At 40.6% G+C, this 26,097-nt stretch overlaps 1 protein-coding gene across 1 annotated transcript in view; it reads left to right on the top strand.

Annotated features, from left to right (window-relative positions):
- The window catches only part of ELMOD1 (ELMO domain containing 1), a 37,162-nt gene extending 14,081 nt beyond the window's left edge, over nt 1-23,081 (top strand). Inside the window, exons 4-10 of the mRNA XM_065420622.1 lie at nt 1,348-1,477; nt 7,104-7,237; nt 8,537-8,605; nt 9,058-9,081; nt 13,879-13,929; nt 15,264-15,397; nt 22,909-23,081. Coding sequence (XP_065276694.1) covers nt 1,348-1,477; nt 7,104-7,237; nt 8,537-8,605; nt 9,058-9,081; nt 13,879-13,929; nt 15,264-15,397; nt 22,909-23,081 — 715 coding nt within the window. The remainder of the gene's footprint in view (nt 1-1,347; nt 1,478-7,103; nt 7,238-8,536; nt 8,606-9,057; nt 9,082-13,878; nt 13,930-15,263; nt 15,398-22,908) is intronic.
- Nucleotides 23,082-26,097: the final 3,016 nt, after the last annotated feature.

The raw sequence follows: 26,097 nt of genomic DNA, 5'->3' as shown, positions 1-26,097 counted from the left end.
GGAGTCATAGTATGAAACTGAGGTAAGGAAAAATATCCTAATGGATTTCTGTTACACTCAGTGGAATAGTCTTCAAAGATAAGAAGTGGAAGTTTTTATGTTCAAGTCATTTAATAGTACAGTAGATTAAACGAAGTACTGAACAGGACAATCTTGCATTTTTAGAGAGATGGGGATTTTAATTTAGTTGGGAATTGGTCCTGCTTTGAGCAGGGGGTTGGACTAGATGACCACCTGAGGTCCCTTCCAACCCTGATATTCTATGATTCTATGGGCAAGATAACCTAATAGATATTTATCATCTCTGATATCTTTGATTTAGTGGCATGCAAACAGCATTGAAATTAAGCTGATTGTGCTTTCCTTACTCATGTTAGGGATTATATTAATTTGAGATTTTATGGAAATGTTTTTTTTAAATACCTGCCTAAATATTCATAACATGTTTCCATATGAGATGCGAAAGATATTGGTATTCAATAACATTCAGTATATAATTGCATTTAATAATATGCTGTAGACAGTCCAACCTAACACTTGAATAAATTGCAGTAATTTAAAGCATTGGAAGCCTAGTGACTTTTAAATTGTGCATAAAAATCTAAAATGTTTTGACTTACAATACAGAGTGAAAACAGAACCATTATAGCAGTTCTCAGCATGTGAGGCAAAAAATGACAACCCAAGGGCAGATCCCATAAAGGCTGCATAAGACACATTAGTTCAGGTTTTTTGATGTATTGTGTGGGCTTTTGTGACATGGAAACAAAGCGTAGTTTTAGTGATTAATTCAATATGAATTTTTTAGTTCATCGCCGATCTCGGAGCCTTTTTTTTGAGAAGCTGTGATTTACATGAAGGGAAAGATTTGATGCAGTCCTTTTAGCAGGCATCCACATGGCTCCTGTATACAGTCAGAATGGGATGTTAACAAATGTGAGAGATTTCACTGCTGTTCTGGAGGGAGAGGGGGATGTGGAATTAATTTACAAAGAAAGTCCAAATACTAAAGAAAGCTAGTAAATGGCAAAATTGTGCAGTGTACAAGATCTCTTTAAATAGGGTGACTATCCGTCCCGTTTTTAAAGGGACAGTCCTGTTTTTTGGGACTTTTTCTTATATAGGCACCTATTACTCCCCACCCCTTGTACTGTTTTTTTCACAGTTGCTATCTGGTAACCCTATCTTTAAATGTAGTTTTTCTGGTGAGAAGAATTGACCCCATTAAAATTCTTCCTCCATAATTAAACTTATTAAAGCTTTTGATTCGTTGAGGATATTCATATAAATTAAGTGGCTGTGTACAGTATAGTACCCTACCTCACTGTTTGACTTCTTTTTGCTTAGGTTAGGAGTATCTCTTCAGGCCTGTCTCCTACAGATTGTAGGGTACAGAAATCTGATTGCAGAGGTTGAAAAGCTGCGCAGAGAGCCATATGATTCAGAGAATCCCCAACATGAAGAGATGCTTCTAAAGGTGAGTGCTGAAATCACTTTGACATAGAACACTTGATTCCTGGTGATTCCACATGCTCTATTTGTAAAAGCGTCATACGCAGTTTACACAGGTGGTACTTAACTTCCTCCATGCTCTCTTAAAATGGCATATTTCAGCAGTATTCATCAACACAGGTTGTAAATTGCTAGGCATGCAGCTACCCTGCACTTATTTATGAACATATCATAGATTTACAGGCTCTGTGCCATGCCCCAGCCTTTAAACAGTCAGACCTTCAGGGGCTCACACTTTCCAGAAGGATTGGCCACATGGCCTCAACGCCTCCGAGACTGGCCTTCGGGATCCAACAATCCCTGTTTCTTGGCATGAGCTAATAACTGTGAATCCAGTTGAGGTAGACTCCTGTTCAGAGACTTTCCACTCCCTTTGGGGATCAGTGCACATCAGTAAGTAAACCAGCAACAACAGGAAATCTTTTCCAAAGCAGGGTAGGTTTCAATAGTCAACTGGAATACGGTGTTGGGAAGTCCTTAGGTTAGCACAGAGAACCAAAGGTTAAGACAGAATTCATATTGGCTAAAGCCAGGGCTTCATTAGGCCAGCTTGTTCTGGAATCCATCTTAGCACTCTCACACTGTCCCTTTGTCTCTCAGTCCTAAGTGAAAGCGCCTGTACAGGTCTGTCTCATCTTACGCTGGGGTTACGTTCCGCGGTCAGCGCGTAAAGCAAAAACCGCGTATAGTCAAAATTACATTGAGTGTAATGGCGGGCTGAATCGCCCACACTACAGGAACAGTATTTAAATTGTTATTTTTCTCTTTTTTTGTTGTTGCCGACCGCATAAAGCTGAATTCACGCAAGTTAAATGCACGTAAGATGCGACAGACCTGTATGTCTGAGAAACCTGTACTTTTCACAGGCCCCTGACACCTTCACTCCATTGTTCTCTGGCTAGGGATTTGAGCTCTGCTTCCCTTCAGAAAGGTGGAGGAAAGGAAGTAATTTGCCCTATGAATTAATCTTCGGTCATGGCGGTTTACTGTAGAAACTTCCATTCAAATATGTTGATTCCAGCCAGCTCTTGATGGTGAATTCATACCACCTCAGACATCTACATGATCCAAGCACCTTATGCCTTTCTTCTTGTCAGGCTGTCATGCTGTGACTCAGGAGCGTGAGTGCCAATCTCAGGGCAGACTGTTACCAACCAGGTCACAAACCCCAAGCTGATTGTGGGTTCTGTAATTAGATTTCACCAACAAATCATCAAGTATAAACTCCTGAGGCACTATAACAGCTTTAACATGGAGTCACAAACTGTCATCCTGGGTACTCCAATCTGTCTTGCCACCCAGGTAAGCTTTCCTTTGTGACAGAGATGGTACCTTACATCATGAATCACAGCAACATTCAGGCTACTTCCGGTCCCAAAGGACCTTTCACCAGGTCAAATGCACCTTAGATCTCACACCAAAGACAACGCTTGTCGCCAGTCCTATAATAAACTATGTACAGATTTAATAAAAAGAAAAGGAAATAAGAGAGTTACTTACAAGGTTAAAGCTGATAAACATACATAGATAAATGAGTTCCAATCGTAAGTTTCAAAAAAGTAATAGAAACTTCTATAATAAGCAAGCTCTATATGTGCTTTAGGGCTAATCCAGGGTGAGCACTAGGGATCTTTTGCTTATGCCTAGTAATCCTTGCTCCCTAGAGTCCGAGCAGCATAAACATACAGTTCCTCCTTGTTAGAGGTTTTTATTCCTTTCCCCCCACCCCCCTTCTGCTCTGAGTGGCAAACTCAGTTGATGGGAGGAATCCACTTGCAAAACCCATCTTCATGGGGGAGGGGGAGTAAACAACAAAGTCTTTTGTCCTCTTTAATGTTCCATTGTAACCCTTCTGGTGTCAATGGACCTTCCTCCTTGGGCAGGACATAACACCTTCTGTTGGAGACCAGCATTTCATACTACAATAGAACCTCAGAGTTATGAACACTTCAGAGATGGAGGTTGTTTGTAACTCTGAAATGTTCATAATTCTGAACAAAACATTATGGTTGTTCTTTCAAAAGTCCACAACTGAACATTGACTTAATATAGTTTTGAAACTTTTCTATGCAGAAGAAAAATGCTGCTTTTAACCATCTTTAATTTAAATGAAACAAGCACAAACAGTTACCTTACATGGTGGTAAAAAAAATTTAAACTTTCCCTTTATTTTTATTTTTGGTAGTTTAACACAGTACTGTGCTGTACAGTATTTGCTTTTTATTGTGTACTTCTGCTTCCAAATGAGGTGTGTAGTTCACCAGTCAGTTCATAACTCTGATGTTCGTAACTCTGAGGTTCTACTGTAGTTAATCAAAAACAACAAGGAGTCTGGTGGCACCTAAAAGACTAACAGATACTGTAGTTAATGTCTCTCTCCTCGTCTGGTGAGCTACACAGTTGAAGAGGCTTACAGTGCAAACGCTTAAATATTACTTTACAATGTGGGATACAGATGTTATAAGTGAGATTAATGCATGCAGCAACTCACAAGCATTCAGTAAAGTCTAAACACATACTTGTAATTCTCACACCTATTTTAACAGTACTAACACACAGGTGAGCCAGACTGATTTCAGCTGTGTATTTGTCAGTATTCAATGGAGGCCTGGGGACCTTGGCATGGCCTGGCACTAGGTCTGCCAGTGTCACACCTTTGTTCTAGGAGAAGCATTTTAACCCCTCTACTCCCAGTGGGTAAGAATGCAAAGTCTGATGGGGGAGACATGTTCACAAAAATCACGCCAAAAATTCCCACTTTTGTCACCAACACAAAGCCTAGAAATGTGTTCTGCCATTTGGACGAGCCCACAGATGTCTATCACTTACCTGACTGACAATCCCACGCTCTTGCTGCCTTTGGCAATAGAACTGAGCTGTCATTTTTGTAGTGAAGGACTGTCTGAATATTTCCTTCAAGAAAAGAACCAAGTTTATTTTCTCCAGCATTAGGCAAAGTAAATTCTCTTGTTTTTGAATGTGTTGACTTCTTACACCAGAAGCAGACCTCCAGCTATGATTATTTCAAAATCAGGTGTGTGGGGGTGGAGGTGGGGGTTGAATATATATATAAAAGCTCGTATATAATAATATACAATTAAAGTAATATTGCAGTCAGTCAGCTCTGGTTTCCAGGTTACATAGAGTCAAAGCTGACTAGTCTAGTGAGTTTTCAGTGCTGCTCTTCAGAATCATTGTTGGCAGCAGTGAAACTGATAGGAATCAGATCAGAATCACTGTGCAATTCTTTGGGGACAGCCCTGTGCTTAAGCAGAAGCAGGCACTCGCCTTATTCACTAAAGAACAGGGCTCAAAAACAGAAGCTATGGGATGGGATAGGGCAGGGGAGACCCCTTCTTTGTAGCAGTCAGAGCTGAAGAAGGGGTAGAGTAATGGGGAAAGTATCTATTGCCATAATGATTCAGCCCAATGTTTCATGTAGTCCAGTATCCTATCTCCGACAATGGCCAGGACCAGATGCTGAAGCTGGTACAAGAAGCTCTGCAATAAGTGGTGAGGGGATAACCTGCCCCCAAGGAAAATTTTCCTCCTAACACACCTATCTCACCCAGCAAATTCCTGAAATAGAGCTCTTCTCATCATGAATAAACTTGAACAGTCTTTGAAAAACAAACATTTGATTGTTTTATTAAAAGTTATAATTGGTATCTCTGAATAGCACCATCATCATCTGCAGCATCATTTGTAACTTTGCAGAATGATAGCCTAGGGTGAGTCATTTCAAGGAGTCACTTGGGAGTCATTGAAATCCATGGGAGGTAAGTGCCTAAGTGCTTTAGAAAATCCCAGTAAGCACTTATCTGCATCTTTAATTCCCTAAATAATTTTAAAAACCTGGCCACCCCCAAGTGCCTGAATCTCTTTGGGATGTAGGCTCCTAAATCATATAGGTGCTTAAAAAAAATTTCTCCTAAATTAGAACTAAAGCCAGATAGAAACTGATGATAATAAGAAAAACATTTGTGCAAATTTCATTTTAAACAGTAAAGTTCTTCCTGTTTTTAAAATAAGGACATTGATGTCCATTCTCCACTATTTGCCTCCCATACCATTTATCAAGCATCAGTTTACAGCATGCTTTCAACATAAGAGTTAGTGAATACCAAATAGCGGTCTGTCTGGGACTTCGATTTGTTTTCAGTTCACATCAGGGAAGATTAGGTTGATTCCTCCTCATTGTTTCTAGACATTCTGATTAAATGATCTCGCCAGTGGGAAATTCTCCAAGTTCTTAATGGTTATTATTTATTCATGTTACCAGAAGGACATTTTGTGAGATAAAGTAAAGATTTATCCAGTGTGATTGAACTAGCGAAGAATAATATTGATGCATTGAATACAGTTTCTGGCTGTGTAAGCAAGAATTCGGAAATGTGCTTAAAATATTTCATGCTGTTGCATACCATGATAAAACAGGAAATGTTAATAAAGATAAAGCTTAATTTTTTAAAAGTTGAACAAATGGTTTTATAAAGTTTTAAAAATTAAAATGCATTTTGAATTCTAGAATGTGAAGTTTCTGTAATATTATAAATTATGAGTTCTGGAATTTCATTTCCCCCCCTAGTATTTAATGATTTTTTGCACTTCAAGAATGCTTTTTCATACGAGTGCTCCTTGAGACATTGGTCAAGAGTATATGAGTGAGCTGGTGATATGGTGATAGTAGATTTTGGATTAACAACAGTTGTCTTATTCACATCAGAATGAGCAAATGTATTGCTTTATGCCATGGTATATAAATATGTACATTGTGTGCCTCTTATTTGAATAATCCTGACAAATTAAGCATTTTATTGGGTGCCCATCGCTGTGGTATCTAGGCATGGTATTCACTGTGGATGTAGTTTCATAAACAGCTTTAAAATGGTGACTGTAAAAAGCTATGTAGGAGCAAAGGCATCTAAAATGCCTATGAAAATGACCCATCTCTCTGACTATCCATACCCACAACTAGATACTATGGACCAATGAAGCTAGTTTGATTTACACCAGCTTGTTAAATCATGGTAATTTTTTCTTTTGTTATTTTTATGTGAGCTCAGTGAAGGCCTCGTCCCTGAATTCAGTATGAAGGTGAATTATGCCATTCCTGGTTAGGTTTTTCTCTTTTATACTTTCAGTGCAGTGTTAGCCAAGTCAGCACTCTCATTTTCCGATAATTCTAGAGTATTGCAAAAGATGTCTGAGGAAAGATCGCTGCAGAGCCTTCTGGAACTGAGAGGGCTGATTTGCCTGCTGGCGTGTCCGTTATTTACAACAAAATGCGAACATATTTCTGACTCTGCTTATGGAGGCAGTTTCTATTTCGATGCATAAAGTATAAAGAAATGCGTGCTTGTGAGGGTTTGTACAACTCTTGTATAATGTCAAAGGGGGTTTCTTAGGGTAGTATTTGAACTGTTTGCAGTATTAAAGACAAATTTTTAGGGGCTGGTACCTGGCCACAGGCTCTGGTTGCTGAATGCTATGCATAGTGATGCACTTAGGTTGCATGGAGAATTTCATAAAAATGAAGACCTACTATATACATGAAAACTTAATCGTTAACTTCTCTGTAATATTCCTAGTTATGGAAATGTTTGAAGCCTGATTGCCCACTGGAAGCTCGGATTTCGAAGCAGTGGTGTGAAATTGGTTTCCAAGGAGACGATCCTAAAACAGATTTTAGAGGGATGGGCCTCCTGGGATTATATAACCTGTTGTAAGTAGATATACAGATACTTGAGTTTGAAGATGTAATGCTACTTCTACTAATATAACACATATGTTGATATTGTTAAGTTTATAGGCATAATTCCTGAAACACTAAAGACTAATCTCAGAAAACTGTGCCAAATAAAAACAATTTTCTCTTGAGATGGAAATATTTCTTAAAAAAAAAAAAATCTTTTTTACTTAAACCACGAATCTTGAAATTTAGACAATGCACATGGTTTACTGTGGTAATTCTGTTTCTTATGTTGTGTTTGGACTCGTTTGTGAAACATTAAACAAACATGAGAACAGAAACATTTCCGTTAGGCATATAGCATTTATTTTGCTTTATAGTATTTTTTTGTGTGTAAAGATATACTCTGTAAAAAATATAAAAAACTTGTCTGTCTGCCTATATATGTTTGCTCCTTTTGGGAGTTTTGTTCTGACTTATTGGTTGGAACTGATAAAATGCCATCACTGTTAGTTGTTGTCTGTAGTTAGATCACATTCAACCTTATAATTAGATCCTGAAAGAAATATAGCTATGATTGCTTTGGTGAATTTTAAATAGCCATTTATTTTTTCATTATTTGCTAACATAATATCTGGCCGTTTGATTTTTGACATCTCTGTCAGTATTAAATAACACAAAAATCCTGTGCTTCTCCCATCCCTTGATCTAAAGATATCTAAGTATTTTACAATTGTTTAATAAACTACTCCTCACAACATCCCTGTGAGGTCAGAGAAATGTTTACTTCATGGTACAGAGTAGGAATCAGAAAGGTTCAGTGACTCAGCCAATGTCGGTCTGTGACAGAGCTTATCTTAGAATTCCAGCTCCTGGTTCTGAATTCTGAGCTTTAATCACAAGAGAAATTATTCCCATTCTACTTCGCATTGTGATATTGTGATGGTCACAATCTTAGCTGACAATTTGGGAATTGAAAACTGGGGTTCTCCAGAGCTAAAAGCAGGAGCTGCTACAGTTTGAGCTCAAGTGCCACGGCTCTGTAGCTGTGGCTATAACAGACTCTTATCCTGTGTGTATCAGGGACAGAGGTGGGACATGTAACATGCACTCCTTAATATGTACATAAAGATATCGGGATACTTTATATATACACACTGATAGTTTAAAAAATATATTAAAGCATTTTATATACCATCGTACCTATGCAGAACTGCCCTTGGCAATATTTGAAAAGACTGGGACTATTGTATGACCCTAGCTTGCCAGGATTAAGAATTCCCTGACTTTGTTCACAAATTGCATTAAATATTTTAATGTGCGCACCTACAGATATTTTGCCGAACGGGATGCTGCAGTAGCTCAGCAAGTTCTTTCCGATTCTCTTCAGCCGAAATACAGGTAATGCTTGAGGCTAACAATAAATTGGCTTCAAATAAATGTTTGTTAGACTTGCATGCTTGGGTATTGCCATATGCTGTCTCTGGGGCTGTCTCCATGGAGAGTTAATGCACGGCACGGTGGGGTGTAAATCTAGAGCACCCTAGCCTGCCGCACACTAACTGGCCATACAGACCCTGCTGTCATGTACTAAAAGTTCCCTAGTGCACTTTGACCTACTGCTGTTTGAAATGCTAACTCTCTTATAGACAAGCCCTGTCTCTAAATTAAAATAGCTAGCTACTGTAAATTAATCCGATTGAGAGGACAAACTCATGTATTCATGTACTGAATCAGACATATAGTTTATTTTATTGCTAAATATTTTCATTTTATTCCATATTCTTTTAATTTTAAGCTACTTACCTTTTTATGTGCTTTTTTTTAATTCTCTCTTGTCTTTCACAATGAAGGGAAGTCACTAAAGAGGAGCTAAGGTATTGTTTTCTCTCCTTTCAGTTTTGTAAGATTTTACATGTAAATAAAGATCAAACCATATTTGGAGTAAACCCAACATTTATCCAAGTATTCTCCAAGGGTGTACTTGATGTATTCCCTTCTTTAGCTCAATGCTGCAGTGGTCACCAAATCTTGCTGGCTGCACAAGGATATGGTGCAATTAAACATGCTGATGTATATAAGATCAAATGTCAGCCTTGCTTCATCATATTTAAAGCAGATTCTGCGTATTGTAGCTACAACTGGTCAAATTATTTGTTGCAAATGAAATGTGTGACAAATTTAGCTCTTTAATTAAAATTCTCAGGTCATGCAAACGGTTCCAGACTTCTGTGACCCTGACTTACTAGTCAGAAGTATTTGCCAAATAGTTTGGGCTAACAGTTTTAATCGTACAAGTTGTTCATGTCAACTGTCTGCTATTCCTTAATTGTGATCACCTGGCTACATTAGCACTGCCATACCAATGGCCAGTGTCAGATACATTAGAAGAAGGTGCAAGAAGCTAATCTAATGAGTAATAATGGAAAAGCCTATCTGTAGGGAAAGTTTCTGCCCCTCCTCCCCAAACGCTCAGGCAGTTAGTTGCCCAAAAGAACAAAAATGTTTATCCCTTGTGTTCTCATTATCCACATAAAGAATCCATTTTTTAGTCCTGCTAAGCTCTTGGCCTCTGTAATACCTTGTGACAATGAGTTCCACATGCATTGCATAAAATATCACTTCATGTTATCATTTTTAAATTTGTTTGTGTCAATGGACATCTCCTTGCTCTTGTAGTAAGAGAATATGAAAATTGGAACGATCAATTAACTTCTCGGTGCAGTTCCTTAATTTATATACATCTATCATGTGTCTCCTTTAATTCATCTCATCACTAAATGTTTGTGTAGTATACAAGGCAAGCACAAAGTATTATTAAGGCCTGTCAGAACCAGCAGTAGGAATAGGAATAGGATTTGAGACTACCTGACTCCTAGGCCAGTAGTCTTTTTATATCTTATTTATTTTTATTTAAGCAATGGGGGGGGGGGGGGGGGAGTCCATACAGAAGTTATAGGTTTCAGAGTGGTAGCCGTGTTAGTCTGTATCAGCAAAAATAATGAGGAGTCCTTGTGGCACCTTAGAGACTAACAAATTTATTTGAGCATAAGCTTTCATGGGCTAGAACCCACTTCACCAGATGCATGAAGTGGAAAATACAGGAGCAGGTATAAATACATGAAAGGATGGGAGTTGCCTTACCAAGTGTGAGGTCAGTCTAACGAGACAAGTCACTTAACAACAGGATACTAAGGCAGGAAAGATAACTTTTGAAGTGGTAATGAGTGGTCTATTTCAGACAGTTGACAAGAAGGTGTGAGTAACAGTAGGGGGAAATTAGTATTGGGAAAATAGGTTTAGATTTTGTAATGACCCAACCACTCCCAGTCTTTATTCAGGCCTAATCTGATGGCGTCCAGTTTGCAAATTAATTCCAGTTCTGCAGTTTCACGTTGGAGTCTGTTTTTGAAGTTTTTTGTTGAAGAATTGCCACTTTTAGGTCTGTTATTGAGTGACCAGAGAGATTGAAGTGTTCTCCTACTGGTTTTTGACTGTTATGATTCCTGATGTCTGATTTGTGTCCATTTATTCTTTTGCATAGAGACTGTCCGGTTTGGCCAATGTACATGGCAGAGGGGCATTGCTGGCACATGATGGCATATATCGCATTGGTAGATGTGCAGGTGAACGAGCCCCTGATGGTGTGGCTGATGTGATTAGGTCCTATGATGGTGTCCCTTGAATAGATATGTGGACAGAGTTGGCACCGGGGTTTGTTGCAGGGTCGCTTACAGACAGCTCCCCAACTTGAAGCAAATACTCACCAGCAACTACACACCACACAACCAGGAATCAAACCCTGCAACAAACCCCGGTGCCAACTCTGTCCACATATCTATTCAAGGGACACCATCATAGGACCTAATCACGTCAGCCATAATCACCATCAGCCATAACCACTAAGAAGTGTTAAATAAAATCATAAATAGATAATAAATAATCTCAGCCTGTCAGCTGCATTAACCAGTAAGAAGTGGTAACAAATGATCTCAGCCAGCCATTAAATCAAACCAGTAGGAAAGCTCTTTTCCAGACTCTCTACTTTTGGTAGCCCCACTTCTTCTTAGTGCTCTTCATAATAAACAAGTGTGAATTTTATCACAAACATGCCTTTTTGAGTGCCGTAGTGCAAATAATTTTCAGTTCTCAGAAAAATTGCAATAAGCAATCCTAGATAAAACCAGCTGTTAGTGTTGTAAGGCACAGACAATAATTCGTGCACCTTTAGATGGAATGCAGTGTCTGTCCCACAGCACAGCTGTGTAGGGCTGGAAGTGAAAGGCAGCAGAGGAGGTATTTAGGTAGCCAAAGTGTAACTCCTTCAATGAGAATTTGGTTAGGATATTAATTTTATATTTCATCTGAACCATGGCTTTTCTCTCCGCACGTGGGTTTGGTATTGATTCATTGTGTGTTGCTATTGAATTGCCAAAACCACTTCCTCCAGCACTTTCCTTAGAAGTCTTCCATCTAAAGACTACCCTGGCCTGACCCACCTTAGTTTGTGAAAGCTTTGTTTTGTTTGTTAATTTCGATAAATTATAAATAATTTCTATTAAAAAAAAAAAAAACCTACTTCCTAATTTGCAATATTGTAAACATAGAACCAATTATTATACCCAAGGCAAATAATATTTTACACCTAATGTGAGCTTTCTCTTGGAAATGTTTCTATTGCATGGAAGCCGGTAGTAATATTTAATGTTAGATAAAATTGATTCAAAATGACCACACTATATTGTTGCCAAAGACATTTATATCTTAGCAAAATCTGAAAAGAGCCGTTTCCTACAGACTTTAGCTTTGTATCTTTCAGTTATTATTATACACAGCTTCTTTTTAATCTCTTTATTAAGTTTAGTTTGTTTCATTTTTAGCAGAGTTTGCTTCATTTCCAGTTGGTCTTACCCAATCTTTATATTGCTCACTCTATGGATGGGGGACAGTTTTTTGTTTTTGTTTTGGTTTTTTACCATTACCATCTTCATGAAAGGAAATTTGTCTTTGCTAATAAACAGGGTGTGTTATGTTCATTTTTAAATGGTTTTGTCCTTCAGTGTAAAAAAAATAAAGATCTTAATTAAAATTTTCATTAGTTTACATGGCAAATTGAATTTGGATTATGAGCCTTTCTATGCTAGGGAATTTAGCACCAATGTAGCTACGCAAGCACTCTGTATATTCCAATGGCCCATTTGTGAGACAGGGAATATGAATTCCATTAGTATTCTTCATTTACATGTTACGTTACTTAGAAACCTTTTGGAATGCTGTATATGAGCATGCGTGCTCCATCCTTGAAAGAGCATCCACAAGAGGGTAAAATGCTTCTAGTGATGCTCTTTGTGTTTGCTGATTGTTTGTTTAGTGGTTGTGCTGGTGTTCATGTGATGATGATGAATGTTGCTTCTGTTTCTATTGAATTGTATTACTGGTCTATCTTCTCATTTAGCAATTCGTTATCTTCATTTGAAGACACCACTGAGCCTGTTCCACCTTCCACTATGATAATATGACACTAAATGTGGACACTTTTAAACGTGGTGTCTCCTTCACTGGGCCAGTAATAAACCCCCTTCAGCCTTTCACCAAATTGCATGAGATGAAAACAAAGTTTTGGCGATTGGGAAGATAAGCAGATCAGATTCTGATGAATGTGTGCACGAATCCTTGTTCTGCTCATATCTTTAATATCTTTTGGAGGACTAAATGTGGATCTTTCTAATCGTGCAAAAATTATTCTAAATGATATGTACACGGAAGTATGTACTGTATAATATAGTCTGATTTCTCACAATTCAGGTGCAATCTAAACATGGCATGTGGCTGTATTGTTTGCACTCAAGTATATTTCCCTATAGTGGGTCCAAACTCTGAAAATTCTCCTTAGTGCTTATTCAGGCAAAACTCCCATTAATGTCATTGGGATTTGGCATATACGGTTCAGCTATGCCAGTGAAACCTCAGTTAATTGACACTTGTAAACTGTATCAAATTACCTTTTCTAGAAATCTTTCCATTGTCAAACCCTAGTTTGTATTATCTTACATCCTGAAAGATAAAGAAGTTCCTTTGTTAATTGTCTGTTGTGAGTGATGTGTAAGCATCTAAAAACTGCTCTAGACTTCCTTGTAATTAGGCATTAAATATGGCTGCTTTTTAATTTACTCAGATTAATAAAAAGCATATTCTTTAAGATAACATTTCCCCTATCCATTCGCTATTGCAGAAGTACTATTTTTCATGTTCGTTTCAAGTGGTTCATGTCATGTATATCTTGGAGAACACTAAAGGCTAAAGTCATCCTTGATCAAAGTTAAAAGAAATGTAGAGTTTTCAACACTTGTTCAAGTTTAACTGAGGTGGACCATCTTTTTGAAGAGGATACAGAATAGATTGATTTTGACTGGGAGAGTAGCATAGCCACAGCCTCCTTTCAGATTGCACTGATGAGAACAATACATGGATGATGCTATAAGTCAAGGAAGCTAATCTCACTTCAAACCTATTATACCAGTTTGATCAAACTACGGCAAAATCATAGAAGCAAAGTAAAATACTACTAGACAGCTCAACTGCACTTAAAATACCCAGCCTGTGCTAGATAACATTACAGTATAAAACAAATTGGAAAGCAGTGTATGGTAACATCTGAATTCATTTTTTTTCAGCCAATTCAGCAAAGCTGAATGGGAGAAGAAAAAGTTTGATAAGGCAATTGGGTAAGTACAAGATCTTTAAAAATAAGTTGACATAAGCACAATTATGCTGATTGATGTTGTGCATGTAAAAATCTGTTCTCTTTAAAAATTGAATTTAAAAAGTTTTTTATAATGAAATTTCAGTATTAACAACACCATTTACTATGTTATGCTTATCTTAGCCATACGTTGATTATAGCTAATGTACTACTTTTCTAATTGCTTCTTAGTAACCAGAAGGACTTCTTAAAATGATAAGCCTTTACTTGTGACTGTGTATAACTGCACATATCAAGGGTTGAATAAACCTCATGAGGTGGGGTCTCACTTTTGACTGTGACATAGACAAGTTGTGATTTATGAACAGGCCACTTGCCAGCAACTGTAATAACAGGATGAGTGGCCTGGGATAAGTGATGTGGGATTTCTAAGCCATGATTTTGGCATTACTGTATTACTTCCTTTGTTTAATGAGAAACACAAACCAAGGGATAATGTCCTTTTTCTTAACACAAGGACCATATTGACTGCTTATTAAAATTCATCTTCCCTGATCATTCACTTTCTTGACTGTGTAGGATGTTGCCCCATTATGCAGATAATTCATTTCCATTTCAAACAGGTCTTTGATCTACAGTGAGGTAACTGAATCATTATACTAGAGATTTATTTACATGTTGTCTGGACTTTTCCCAACAGCAAAGTAAACCTATGGGCATTCAAAGAATATTTTATCCATTTTTATCATTTCCAGTGTCTGCGGGGATGAGCAGGGAGCCTATGCATATTTTTCAACCGGCTCTTTTTATATGTTTAAAGAGACTGTGTAATACCCTCCTAGGAAGAGTTTTGTTAATCTCATGCTGGTCCAAATCTGACATTCTTAACTGTCGGGGTAACTATGTATGTACAATACAGGTGGTAGTTTAAAGTGTAGCAGGGCAGTAATAATAAATTACTTGTCATAATGAAAACTGTGTCATGTGTAACACTCCCTTTCTACAATGAGTTCAAGAACACTGAGACTTTAATAAGCAGGTCTTATTCCTCTTTCACAGAAATATTTCCAAGGTGCTTCTGTGGAAATGATTAGCAAAATGATGAAACTATTATTTTCAGTGTGGTACAGGCAGATATCATAGGTGTAACACTGCCATTAAAATGTACAGAATAAAGAGGATAAATATTTTCTCTTGTTCTCATTTACTTTGTTCTAAGAACCTTGTCAGATAAGAGGAAAATTAACCAAAGTCAAGCATTATTCTTAAAAACAAAATCTGTGGTACATTTACATCTCCCAGCCTTTTAGTTTCACCAGCATTTCCTATAAATCCTACTCTTTGCTTTTCTTCCAGCTACTCTTTTGCTATTGTTGGCATTAACATAACTGACCTTGCATACAACCTGCTTGTGAGTGGTGCGCTGAAGACCCATTTCTACAATGTTGCTCCAGAGGCTCCGACGTTATCCCATTTCCAACAGACTTTCTGTAAGTTTTTGTTTTGTTTGCATTACCAGTAACACTTTCTTAAAATCACTCAGGGCTGGTGAATTGCATGGAACAACGTTGGTGCAGCACGGATGGGCATCATCCTAACCTTATTATTTTATCTTTGTGATGTTTGGACCCCGGAGCATACTGTGTAGGTTGTTGTGCAAAACAGACAGGTGAACGAGTTCAGGAAAAAGGGGGGGGGAAATTGACAGAGCCATACAAAAGGAATCTTCCCATCTATCCAAGCCAGACCCCTCTCTCTTAATAAAATCTCGTATCCGCTTTTCAGTGCTTACCTGCAGAACATCTGTGATAGGGATACACTACAGAGCAGGGATTCAGCACTGTAAACAGGAGTGGTGAACTGACACATTGGCAGCTGGACCTTTTTCAGAAGTATAGTGTTCAGAGGTAAATGTTCCCAGTTCTTATGTCACCCACATGGTATAGGCGATCCTGTTCTCTTTGGACAGCCTTCCACTACCTCAGCACACTGGTGATTAGGATCTGAATTTTAGCTTTAAAGAAAAATTGAACTTACAAAAATGGGCTTTTCAGGATGAGAAATCCTGTAAATGGTTTGGAGGCCCTAGTGACGATACGGGGAATCATAGAATCATGGGGTTCAAAGGGACCTCAGGAGATCATCTAGTCCAACCCCCTGCTCAAAGTAGGACCTAATCCCCAACTAAATCATCCCAGCCAGGGCTTTGTCAAGCCTGACCTTAAAAACCTCTAAGGCAGGAGATTCCACCACCTCCCTAGGTAACCCATTCCAGTGCTTCACCACCCTCCTAGTGAAAAAGTTTTTCCTAATATCCAACCTAAACCTCCCCCACTGCAACTTGAGACCATTACTCCTTGTTCTGTCATCTGCTACGACTGAGAACAGATCCATCCTCTTTGGAACCCCCTTTCAGGTAGTTGAAAGCAGCTATCAAATCCCCCCCTCATTCTTCTCTTCTGCAGACTAAACAATACCAGTTCCCTCAGCCTCTCCTCATAAGTCATGTGCTCCAGCCCCCTAATCATTTTTGTTGCCCTCTGCTGGACTCTTTCCAATTTTTCCACATCCTTCTTGTAGTGTGGGGCCCAAAACTGGACACAGTACTCCAGATGAGGCCTCACCAATGCTCGGATTGCTACCCCTTCCTGCTTCTCCACGTGGGCACTAATGATACTGCTAAGAATGACCTTGAGTGGATCACTGCAGATTACATGGCTCTGGGAAGAAGGGTAAAGGAGTTTGAGGCACAAGTGGTGTTCTCCTCCACCCTCCCTGTGGAAGGAAAAGGCCTGGGTAGAGACCGTTGAATCGTGGAAGTCAACGAATGGCTACACAGGTGGTGTCGGAGAGAAGGCTTTGTATTCTTTGACTATGGGATGGTGTTCCAAGAAGGATTTCTAGGCAGAGACGGGCTCCACCTAACAAAGAGAGGGAAGAGCACCTTCGCAAGCAGGCTGGCTAACCTAGTGAGGAGGGCTTTAAACTAGGTTTACCGGGGGAAGGAGACCAAAGCCCTGAGGTAAGTGGGGAAGTGGGATACCGTGAGGAAGCACGAGCAGGAGAGCGCAAGAGGGGAGGACTCCTGCCTCATACTGAGAAAGGAGGACGATCAGCGAGTTATCTTCAGTGCCTATACACAAATGCAAGAAGCCTGGGAAACAAGCTGGGAGAACTGGAAGTCCTGGCACAGTCAAAGAATTATGATGTGATTGGAATAACAGAGACTTGGTGGGATAACTCACATGACTGGAGTACTGTCATGGATGGATATAAACTGTTCAGGAATGACAGGCAGAGCAGAAAAGGTGGGGGAGTTGCATTGTATGTAAGACAGCAGTATGTCTGCTCAGAGCTCCAGTATGAAACTGCAGAAAAACCTGAGAGTCTCTGGATTAAGTTTAGAACTGTGGCAACAAGGATGATGTCGTGGTGGGAATCTGCTATAGACAACCAGACCAGGGGGATGAAGTGGACGAGGCTTTTTTCAGGCAACTAACAGAAGTTACTAGATCACAGGCCCTGGTTCTCATGGGGGACTTGAATCACCCCGATATCTGCTGGGAGAGCAATGCAGCAGTGCACAGACAATCCAGGAAGTTTTTGGAAAGTGTAGGGGACAATTTATTAGTGCAAGTGCTGGAGGAACCAGCTAGGGGCAGAGCTCTTCTTGACCTGCTACTCACAAACAGGGAAGAATTAGTAGGGGAAGCAAAAGTGGATGGGAACCCGGGAGGCAGTGACCATGAGATGGTGAAGTTCAGGATCCTGACACAAGGAAGAAAAAAGAGCAGCAGAATACAGTCCCTGGACTTCAGAAAAGCAGACTTTGACTCCCTCAGGGAACTGATGGTCAGGATCCCCTGGGAGAATAACATGAGGGGAAAAGGAGTCCAGGAGAGCTGGCTGTATTTTAAAGAATCCTTATTGAGGTTGCAGGAACAAACCATCCCAATGTGTAGCAAGAGCAGTAAATATGGCAGGCGACCAGCTTGGCTTAACAGTGAAATCCTTGCTGATCTTAAACACAAAAAAAGAAGCTTACAAGAAGTGGAAGATTGGACAAATAACCAGGGAGGAGTATAAAAATATTGCTCAGGCACGCAGGAGTGAAATCAGGAAGGCCAAATCACACTTGGAGTTGCAGCTAGCAAGGAATGTTAAGAGTAACAAGAAGGGTTTCTACAGGTATGTTAGCAACAAGAAGAAAGTCAAGGAAAATGTGGGCCCCTTACTGAATGAGGGAGGCAACCTAGTGACAGAGGATGTGGAAAAAGCTAATGTACTCAATGCTTTTTTTGCCTGTCTTCACAAACAAGGTCAGCTCCCAGACTACTGCACTGGGCAGCACAGTATGGAGAGGAGGTGACCAGCCTTCTGTGGAGAAAGAAGTGGTTCAGGACTATTTAGAAAAGCTGGACGAACACAAGTTCATGGGGCCAGATGCGCTGCATCCAAGGGTGCTAAAGGAATTGGCGGATGTGATTGCAGAGCCATTGGCCATTATTTTGAAAAATCATGGCAATCGGGGGGGAGGTCCCGGATGACTGGAAAAAGGCTAACATAGTGCCCATCTTTAAAAAATGGAAGGAGGAGGATCCAGGGAACTACAGGCCAATCAGCCTCACCTCAGTCCCTGGAAAAATCATGAAGCAGGTCCTCAAGGAATCCATTTTGAAGCACTTCAAGGAGAGGAAAGTGATCAGGAACAGTCAGCATGGATTCACCAAGGGCAAGTCATGCCTGACTAACCTAATTGCCTTCTATGATGAGATAACTGGCTCTGTGAACGAGGGGAAAGCAGTGGATGTGTTATTCTTTGACTTTAGCAAAGCTTTTGATATGGTCTCCCACAGTATTCTTGCCAGCAAGTTAAAGAGGTATGGGCTGGATGAATGGACTATAAGGTGGATAGAAAGCTGGCTAGATCGTCGGGCTCAACGGGTAGTGATCAATGGCTCCATGTCTAGCTGGCAGCTGGTATCAAGCGGAGTGCCCCAAGGGTCGGTCCTGGGGCCGGTTTTGTTCAATATCTTTATTAATGATCTGGAGGATGGTGTGGACTGCACCCTCAGCAAGTTTGCAGATGACATTAAACTGGGAGGAGTGGTAGATACGCTGGAGGGTAGGGATAGGATACAGAGGGACCTAGACAAATTAGAGGATTGGGCCAAAAGCAATCTGATGAGGTTCAACAAGGACAAGTGCAGAGTCCTGCACTTAGGACGGAAGAATCCCATGCACAGCTACAGACTAGGGACCGAATGGCTAGGCAGCAGTTCTGCAGAAAAGGACCTAGAGGTTACAGTGGACGAGAAGCTGCATATGAGTCAACAGTGTGCCCTTGTTGCCAAGAAGGCTAACAGCATTTTGGGCTGTATAAGTAGGAGCATTGCCAGCAGGTCAAGGGATGTGATCATTCCCCTCTATTCGGGAAAGGAGGTCCGGAAGTAACTAGAGAAGGGTCTGCCTGAACTATGAAAGAGTAAGATCTAGAATTAACTAGTAGGCAGCAGTCGGTAGCTGCTGATGGGTGAGGGTAGGAAAGGGAGTGAATTAATGGATGGGGGGGGTGAAACATGGGTTAGAATGAGAAGGAGCTGAAAATAAAATGGAAAATATATAAGCAAGCATTTGGTAACAAGAGGAAGTTGAAGGTGTTAGATATTTTTCTCAAGTAGGATCATCAGAGACAAAAGGAATGGAAATAGTGTCAATAACTGTATTGCTTGTTCCCCCTTTCTGATGATGTTTGGTTAGATGACAATAAGATCTTTGGCACTGAGACCTGTCTTATTTTATGTCTGTAAAGTGCCTTACATGCTTCTGGCTGTTAGATACAGTAAATAATAAATCTTAAAGTGCTTCAAATATTCACTAACTCTCTTCGAAACTGTGCTACTGTATAAGACGAGTCATTACCCTGTGGGCAAGCTCCATACACCAGCAAGGATCAGCCCATGTGGTTTTGTGATGGATTCTGGGCTGTCGCAGCTGACTGGAGCTGGCTGGCACAAATTCAGGGGAGCTAACATTTTTACTGTGTGGCATGTGACATTCAGATAAAAAGATTCCACTATAATCTCTGCAGACTACAGGTGAATGTGTGTGTTTAAGGTAAGTTTTCAATGAGTTGTTCAACATTTCAAAGGCCCTTTCTCAGAGGACTCTCAGAGAGTCTTTCTCATTGATGCTGTCCAGTCATCAGTTTCTGCAAATCCCTTCTTGGCCAGTGTGCCTTAGTTTTTTGAATGAGTGAGTGGATCTTTTGGATAGGCTCATGTTGTTTTCACATTATCTGTTATCTCCAGTGTTGCTGCATCCACAAAGTTTTAAGTAATTTTTACACTTTAGAAACGCCTTTCCGGAGGTGACTGCTTGTTTTCTGTGCTCCAGTGCTCAGCTCCAGCCACCAGGTGTCACTGTTCTGCTTGTTGATCCCATTGCAGATGCTTCTTTCTTCTCCCATCTTTACTGCTACCCTACAATTCCATCTTATTTCACTGCCTACTCTGTGTGCCTACAAAAACAGGGGAGCTCCCTGGCGAGACATGGAGATAGTTTGGGAGTAGGCCCAATAGGGCTAAGAAATTACATTTACCACCCTCTCTCCTGGCTTAATGCTGCAGTGGGATAAAAACCACAGGGCTAAGAATTCCAGGGTGGAGTAGACTTCCCATGCTGCTGGGGGAGGTGGTGGAGCTGCTGGGGATATGGGGTGGCTGGAGTAGTCCCAGCGTGGTGGGATTGTGTGTGGGAAGAAAGTCAGATTATATGTGGAGAAGGAGTGCTGCTTTCTTTATGATCAAATATCTGACAGACTGACCACGCCAAACATATGTTATTCTTATGCCAGTCTCATTGTTTGGGAAGACGGAAGCCTTATGAACTGTTTTTTTCACTCACTCACACAGTTCTGTATTCTTCCCCGCTACACTGACGCTTTCCCCCCATGGCCTTAGTCATCCTAGGTTTTAACTAATTGAATGCAGCTGAGAAAAATTGAAACACAATTAGGCTGCAGTAAATGCCTGCAGGCTGCATGTCTGAATCTGAAAGTCAAAATTACAATGTTTCTAGGTGAAAGAATACAATAGCTGTACTGATTTGACCTCTCAAACACTGGGCCAAATTCTGTTCTCGTCTGCACCCATCCAGTCCTCCTGGACTTTGGTGGGTTTGCCTGGGTGTAACTGAGTGCAGAATTTGGCTGACTATTCCCAGGGCAGCACTGAAATCTCTTGATACTACAAGCAATGCACTCAATTCTATATCGTTAATTAATATGAAATTCCTTTTGACGTAATAAAAACGACCCTATACGCTGAACCCCAAGCCACTTCTCATGCTGTATAAATAATAATACTTTTGAAATGCCTGGATCTGTCCGTGAGAAGCCCAACCATAATATATTTCCCTTTAATAATAATTTTTAAAGCTATTTTGCTGAGCTAGGTTTTTCCTTCAAAGAAAAACCTTCCAGCTTTAGGAGGAGAATCTGTCTGCCCAAGTACATGAAAATGGTTTAGTTTATAAATTAACCATGGAATCCACTGTGTAGCTTGTAAAGTCTAGCAATAAGGTACCATTTTGGAGTGAATAGACTGAGTGAAATGTTTATCAAACCAAAGATGGAATAAAGTACATAACAAAAGTGTCCTGGAATAAGTTCTGATTGAGCAAAGCCCATGGCATATGCTTAAGTCCATCCCTATTCAGGAAAGCACATAAGGTTGTGTGTAAGGCCTGTTGGCTTCAAGCACATGCTTAAGTGCTTTGCTGAACTTGACTACACAACCCACAGTATTTCTTGACACAGCTGTTTGTTGACAGTGTTCTACCTCCAGACCACTGCTGGGAAGGTGATGCAGAAATCACAGATGGTCACAGAGGGAGCAAAGAATAAAAAAAAAAAAAAGGCTTAAAAAAAAAAAAGAATGCCTTTATCAGGGCAGGTATCATAGGGTATATGTTTCTCATGCCTTTTCCCTACACAAGGGAGGTTTGCCAACGCCAATTATTTCTTGCCCCTGGCATTTGTCTAGCCACGATTATGTGCAAACCCAATATGGTGGAATCCTTTATTCATGTTTAGAAAGACAATTGTAAAACTGAATGTTCCTGGCAAAGATCCAGTAACTAGTTGTTTTCAGACAGTAAGTTATGTTAACTCACAATTCATAAATTAAAAGGTTTTTAAGTGTAGGGCTTGTTCAGTAAATATTTTATAATAGACACTTCCCTAGAGGCTGTTTATAATGTAGAGTAAGTGTTGTTTCATAGATATTTGAGCATGAGAATAACTGAATATAAACAAAAGATGCTTGGTAAAGACTGATTCTTATTAATGTCATCTCTTAATACTTATAGCCTGCAGTTTAATATTAAAATATATTTTGTATTTCACTTGGTTTATCCAGGCACAAGTTAACAATTCTATAACTGCATCTGGTAATTTGATAGATTCATTTTAGTTATTTATTGGTAAAATTAGGCCATTTCATTGATATAAGTAGCAATAACAATTTTGTTTAAAGTTTGCATTAGGCAATTGAGTAACCTTTCAAAAGTGCTTCTCTAAATTCAGGCCTTAATTCAAGACAACATCCCAATTTGGGAAAGCTTTAAAACACATGAGTAAGTGTCCTCCTGAATGCGGGCTCTTGGTGTCATAAAATTAGTACATTTTCTTCTGTTAAGAAGTAAATTATAGTAATTCCATTACTATTGCTAGCAGATCTATATGTGTTATTTTGTTTTAATTATTTGAAGATGCCTCTTAGAGGCTTGTTTTAATATTGTATGCTGTAGTGCTTCATTTCTTAGTATGACTAACACAACTTCATTAAATACTGTAATACATCAGACTTCAATAGTACTAGTTTCACCTACCCCACAATATGCATTATGATTTCTGATTGCAGTGCTTGCTATTCTGTAGACTAAAGGGAACAACTTTACCTGTGTTCTAATTCTTTAAATATTGAATTCTTTTTATTAGGCTATTTGATGCATGAATTCCATAAATTCTGGATTGAAGAAGATCCACTGGACATAATGGAGTTTAACCGTGTGCGAGAGAAATTTCACAAGCGAATTTTAAAACAGCTCCAGAATCCAGACATGGCTCTGTGCCCTCACTTTGCTGCCTCAGAAAGCTTAATCAACATGTAGTCATTCACTTGATTTGATTTGAGAACACTGCCTCACTCTTCTCTTAGGTCACACTTTAGATTATCACTAACATATTGAATGACCATGGCGATTATATGCATGCCTTTTGGTGCAGTATTCATCTATTTTTGTCATAAACATTAGATCCCCTTACACGTCTCTTTCCAGGGGATTTCTCATTAAATGGGTGCTCATATTGCGGCATTATGCAGTGTTACGTTCTGAATTGATGTCCAGGTATCAAGAGTTTTCTATTTTTTTAGACCTTTTTTCCCATAATTCGGCATTGAAGAACTGTATTTCTCTAGCGGTGTTTTGTATATGTGGAATAATTATCTGAATCTTGTATTGTGAAAGCCTTTTAACTTATTGATCTGTTTTGTGATAACTACTGACATTTCAAGCAAAGTACATGTTTGGACTTCATCTAGAAGATAATGTATGTAACTTTAATCTAATGCAGAAAAACACATTAAAGACCAATTTTTTCCATGCATTCATACATGCTTCATGAAAAATTAATGAGGTTTGAGGCACTTCAATGGGAACAATTTATTTAAAATATGCAGAATTGCTATGGGACTCCACAGCTGCATGAATACGAAATGAGCTGAAGACTGCTGCATTCATAGTGAAGAGCAAATATATTCATAATGACTGAACACCTCAGGTGCCATCTTTACAAAAAGTTGCATAGGGTTAGAGCCACTCAGCACCCACTAGCGCAGGAGTTCTCAAACTGGGAGCTGGGACCCCTCAGGGGGGTCACAAGGTTATTACATGGGGGGTCGTGAGCCGTCAGCCTCCACCCCAAACCCCGCTTTGCCTCCTGCGTTTATAATGGTGTTAAATATATTTTAAAGTGTTTTTAATTTATAAGAGAGGTCGCACTCAGAGGCTTGCTATGTGGAAGGGGTCACCAGTACAAAAGTTTGAGAACCACTGCACTAGCACATCTAAATTCCTGTGCACAAAGGGTTAATATTTCACATGTCTGAAATGCAGCATGATTTGATCATGTTTTGCTTGGAAAGTTCAGGGGAGCGGTTTTTTGGAAGTATTGAAATTGAAGTATTGAAAACTTTGTTTTGTGTTGTCAACTCAATTCCCAGGAACTCTGAGAAATAATTGATTAGAAGGTTTAGAAGAAAACCACACAAGTTTCCCTGATCACTTTAAAAAAGGTGTCTGTCACTATGATTGACCAGTGTTTACCATGGCATTTCATACCCTGTGTATTTTTTTACCTTCTGAACAATCAATTTTATTATTAGTCGAAGTTTGTGTTACCTAGGGTTACCATATTTTGAGCCTCCAAAAGGAGGACACTCCACGGGGCCCCGGCCCCGCCCCCGCCCACGCCTCCGCCCCTTCCCCAAAGTCCCCGCCTCAACTCCGCCCCCTCCCCTGCTTCCCGCGAACATTTGATTCGCGGGAAGCCTGAAGCAGGTAAGGGGGGTGTGGGGGGAGGAGGCGCGGCCCAGTCTGGCCCCCCCGGCGTCTCCAGCCTGGGTCGGCTCGGGCTCTGGGGTGCTGGCCCCGGGCCAGCCCCCGGCCGAGCACCCCCGGCCCGCCCAGCACTGCCGGACCCCGGACCCCCGGCTCAGCACCCCCCGGCCCCGGACCCCCGGCTCAGCACCCCCCGGCGCCGGCCCCCGGCTCGGCACCGCCGGCCCGGCCCCCGGCTCGGCACCGCACCGCCGGCCCGGTCCCCGGCCGGGTCCCCGGCCGAGCACCCCCGGCCCGCCCAGCACTGCCGGTCCCCGGCCCGGCCCCCGGCTCAGCACCCCCCGGCCCGGCCCCCGGCTCGGCACCGCCGGCTCGGCACCGCACCGCCGGCCCGGTCCCCGGCCTCCAGCTCGGCATCGCCGGCCCGGCCCCCGGCTCGGCAACGCCGGCCCGGACCCCGGCCCGGCACTGCACTGCCGGCCCGGTCCCCGGCTCGGCACCGCCGGCCCCGCATGTCCCGATTTTCCCGGACATGTCCGGCTTTTTGGGATTTCCCCCCGGACGGGGATTTGGAGCCCAAATAGCCGGACATGTCCGGGAAAATCCGGACGTATGGTAACCCTAGTGTTACCACTTGCGTATTGAGATTAATTTTGAGTATTGCCCAATTATGTGAATTATATGAATACATTATCTGTCATTCTCAATAGGGAAACAGCATGAGATTTTATTTCTAAGGTACATGCATGTAAATTAAAATGAATGTTCCTATGCTTTCAGGGATGTTATTGGGTGAAAGGGAACATAACCATCTCAGCAGCGGTTCTCTCTGGCCAATGTGAAAAGCAATATGGGCCTGATCCAAAGCCCATTGGATCCTGTGAGAGTCTCTTCACAGGTTCTGTTCCAAAGCACATTAGTCTATTTGTGTTGTAAAAGTAGTTTGGACCAGACACTTAAAAAACAAGGTGGGGATTAGCCTTTTCTAGGAAACTCTCTAGATTTTGGTGCTGTCATTCGTGTGCTTCACAAAGATTATACAAATGTGGATCGCGTCTCCCACATAGGGCTAGACACCCACATCCTGCTCTGTTTTCATAGGCAAATCTCCCGTTGACTTTGAGGACCGTAATTTTTCCCCAATGACTTTAGAAACTAGAGAAACTCAGAATACCCACTGTTGCACACAAGGTGCATGAAAATGGGAGAAATAAGATATTTATTTGTTCAATTATTTTGGTACTTGGTTAGCACTGATTTGGAGAGAGATTACTTACAGTATTGGTGAGGACAATGCATATAATGCCAGCAACGTTATAGTTAAATGATTTTTTTTCTGTCTCAAACTTGAAAAAAGCATCTAAAACAGGGTCTGGATTGTAACTTTTGATGCTTCACAATTCTATCTCCCTCCTCCCACACATTTAATTAATTGAGCAAAACAATCAAATTCGGGCTGCAATGTTTTGCACATAGTTGCAGCCTGCTGAAATCTTAAAAGAAGACACAACATTTGATCTACATCTGAATTTGCAAGAGAAAATCCAGGTCGTTGTTTCCTTTCTAG

This window comes from Emys orbicularis, chromosome 1 (assembly GCF_028017835.1).
Source record: "Emys orbicularis isolate rEmyOrb1 chromosome 1, rEmyOrb1.hap1, whole genome shotgun sequence".
Classification (NCBI taxonomy): Eukaryota; Metazoa; Chordata; order Testudines; family Emydidae; genus Emys; species Emys orbicularis.
This window is presented reverse-complemented; position numbering and strand designations above follow the sequence as displayed.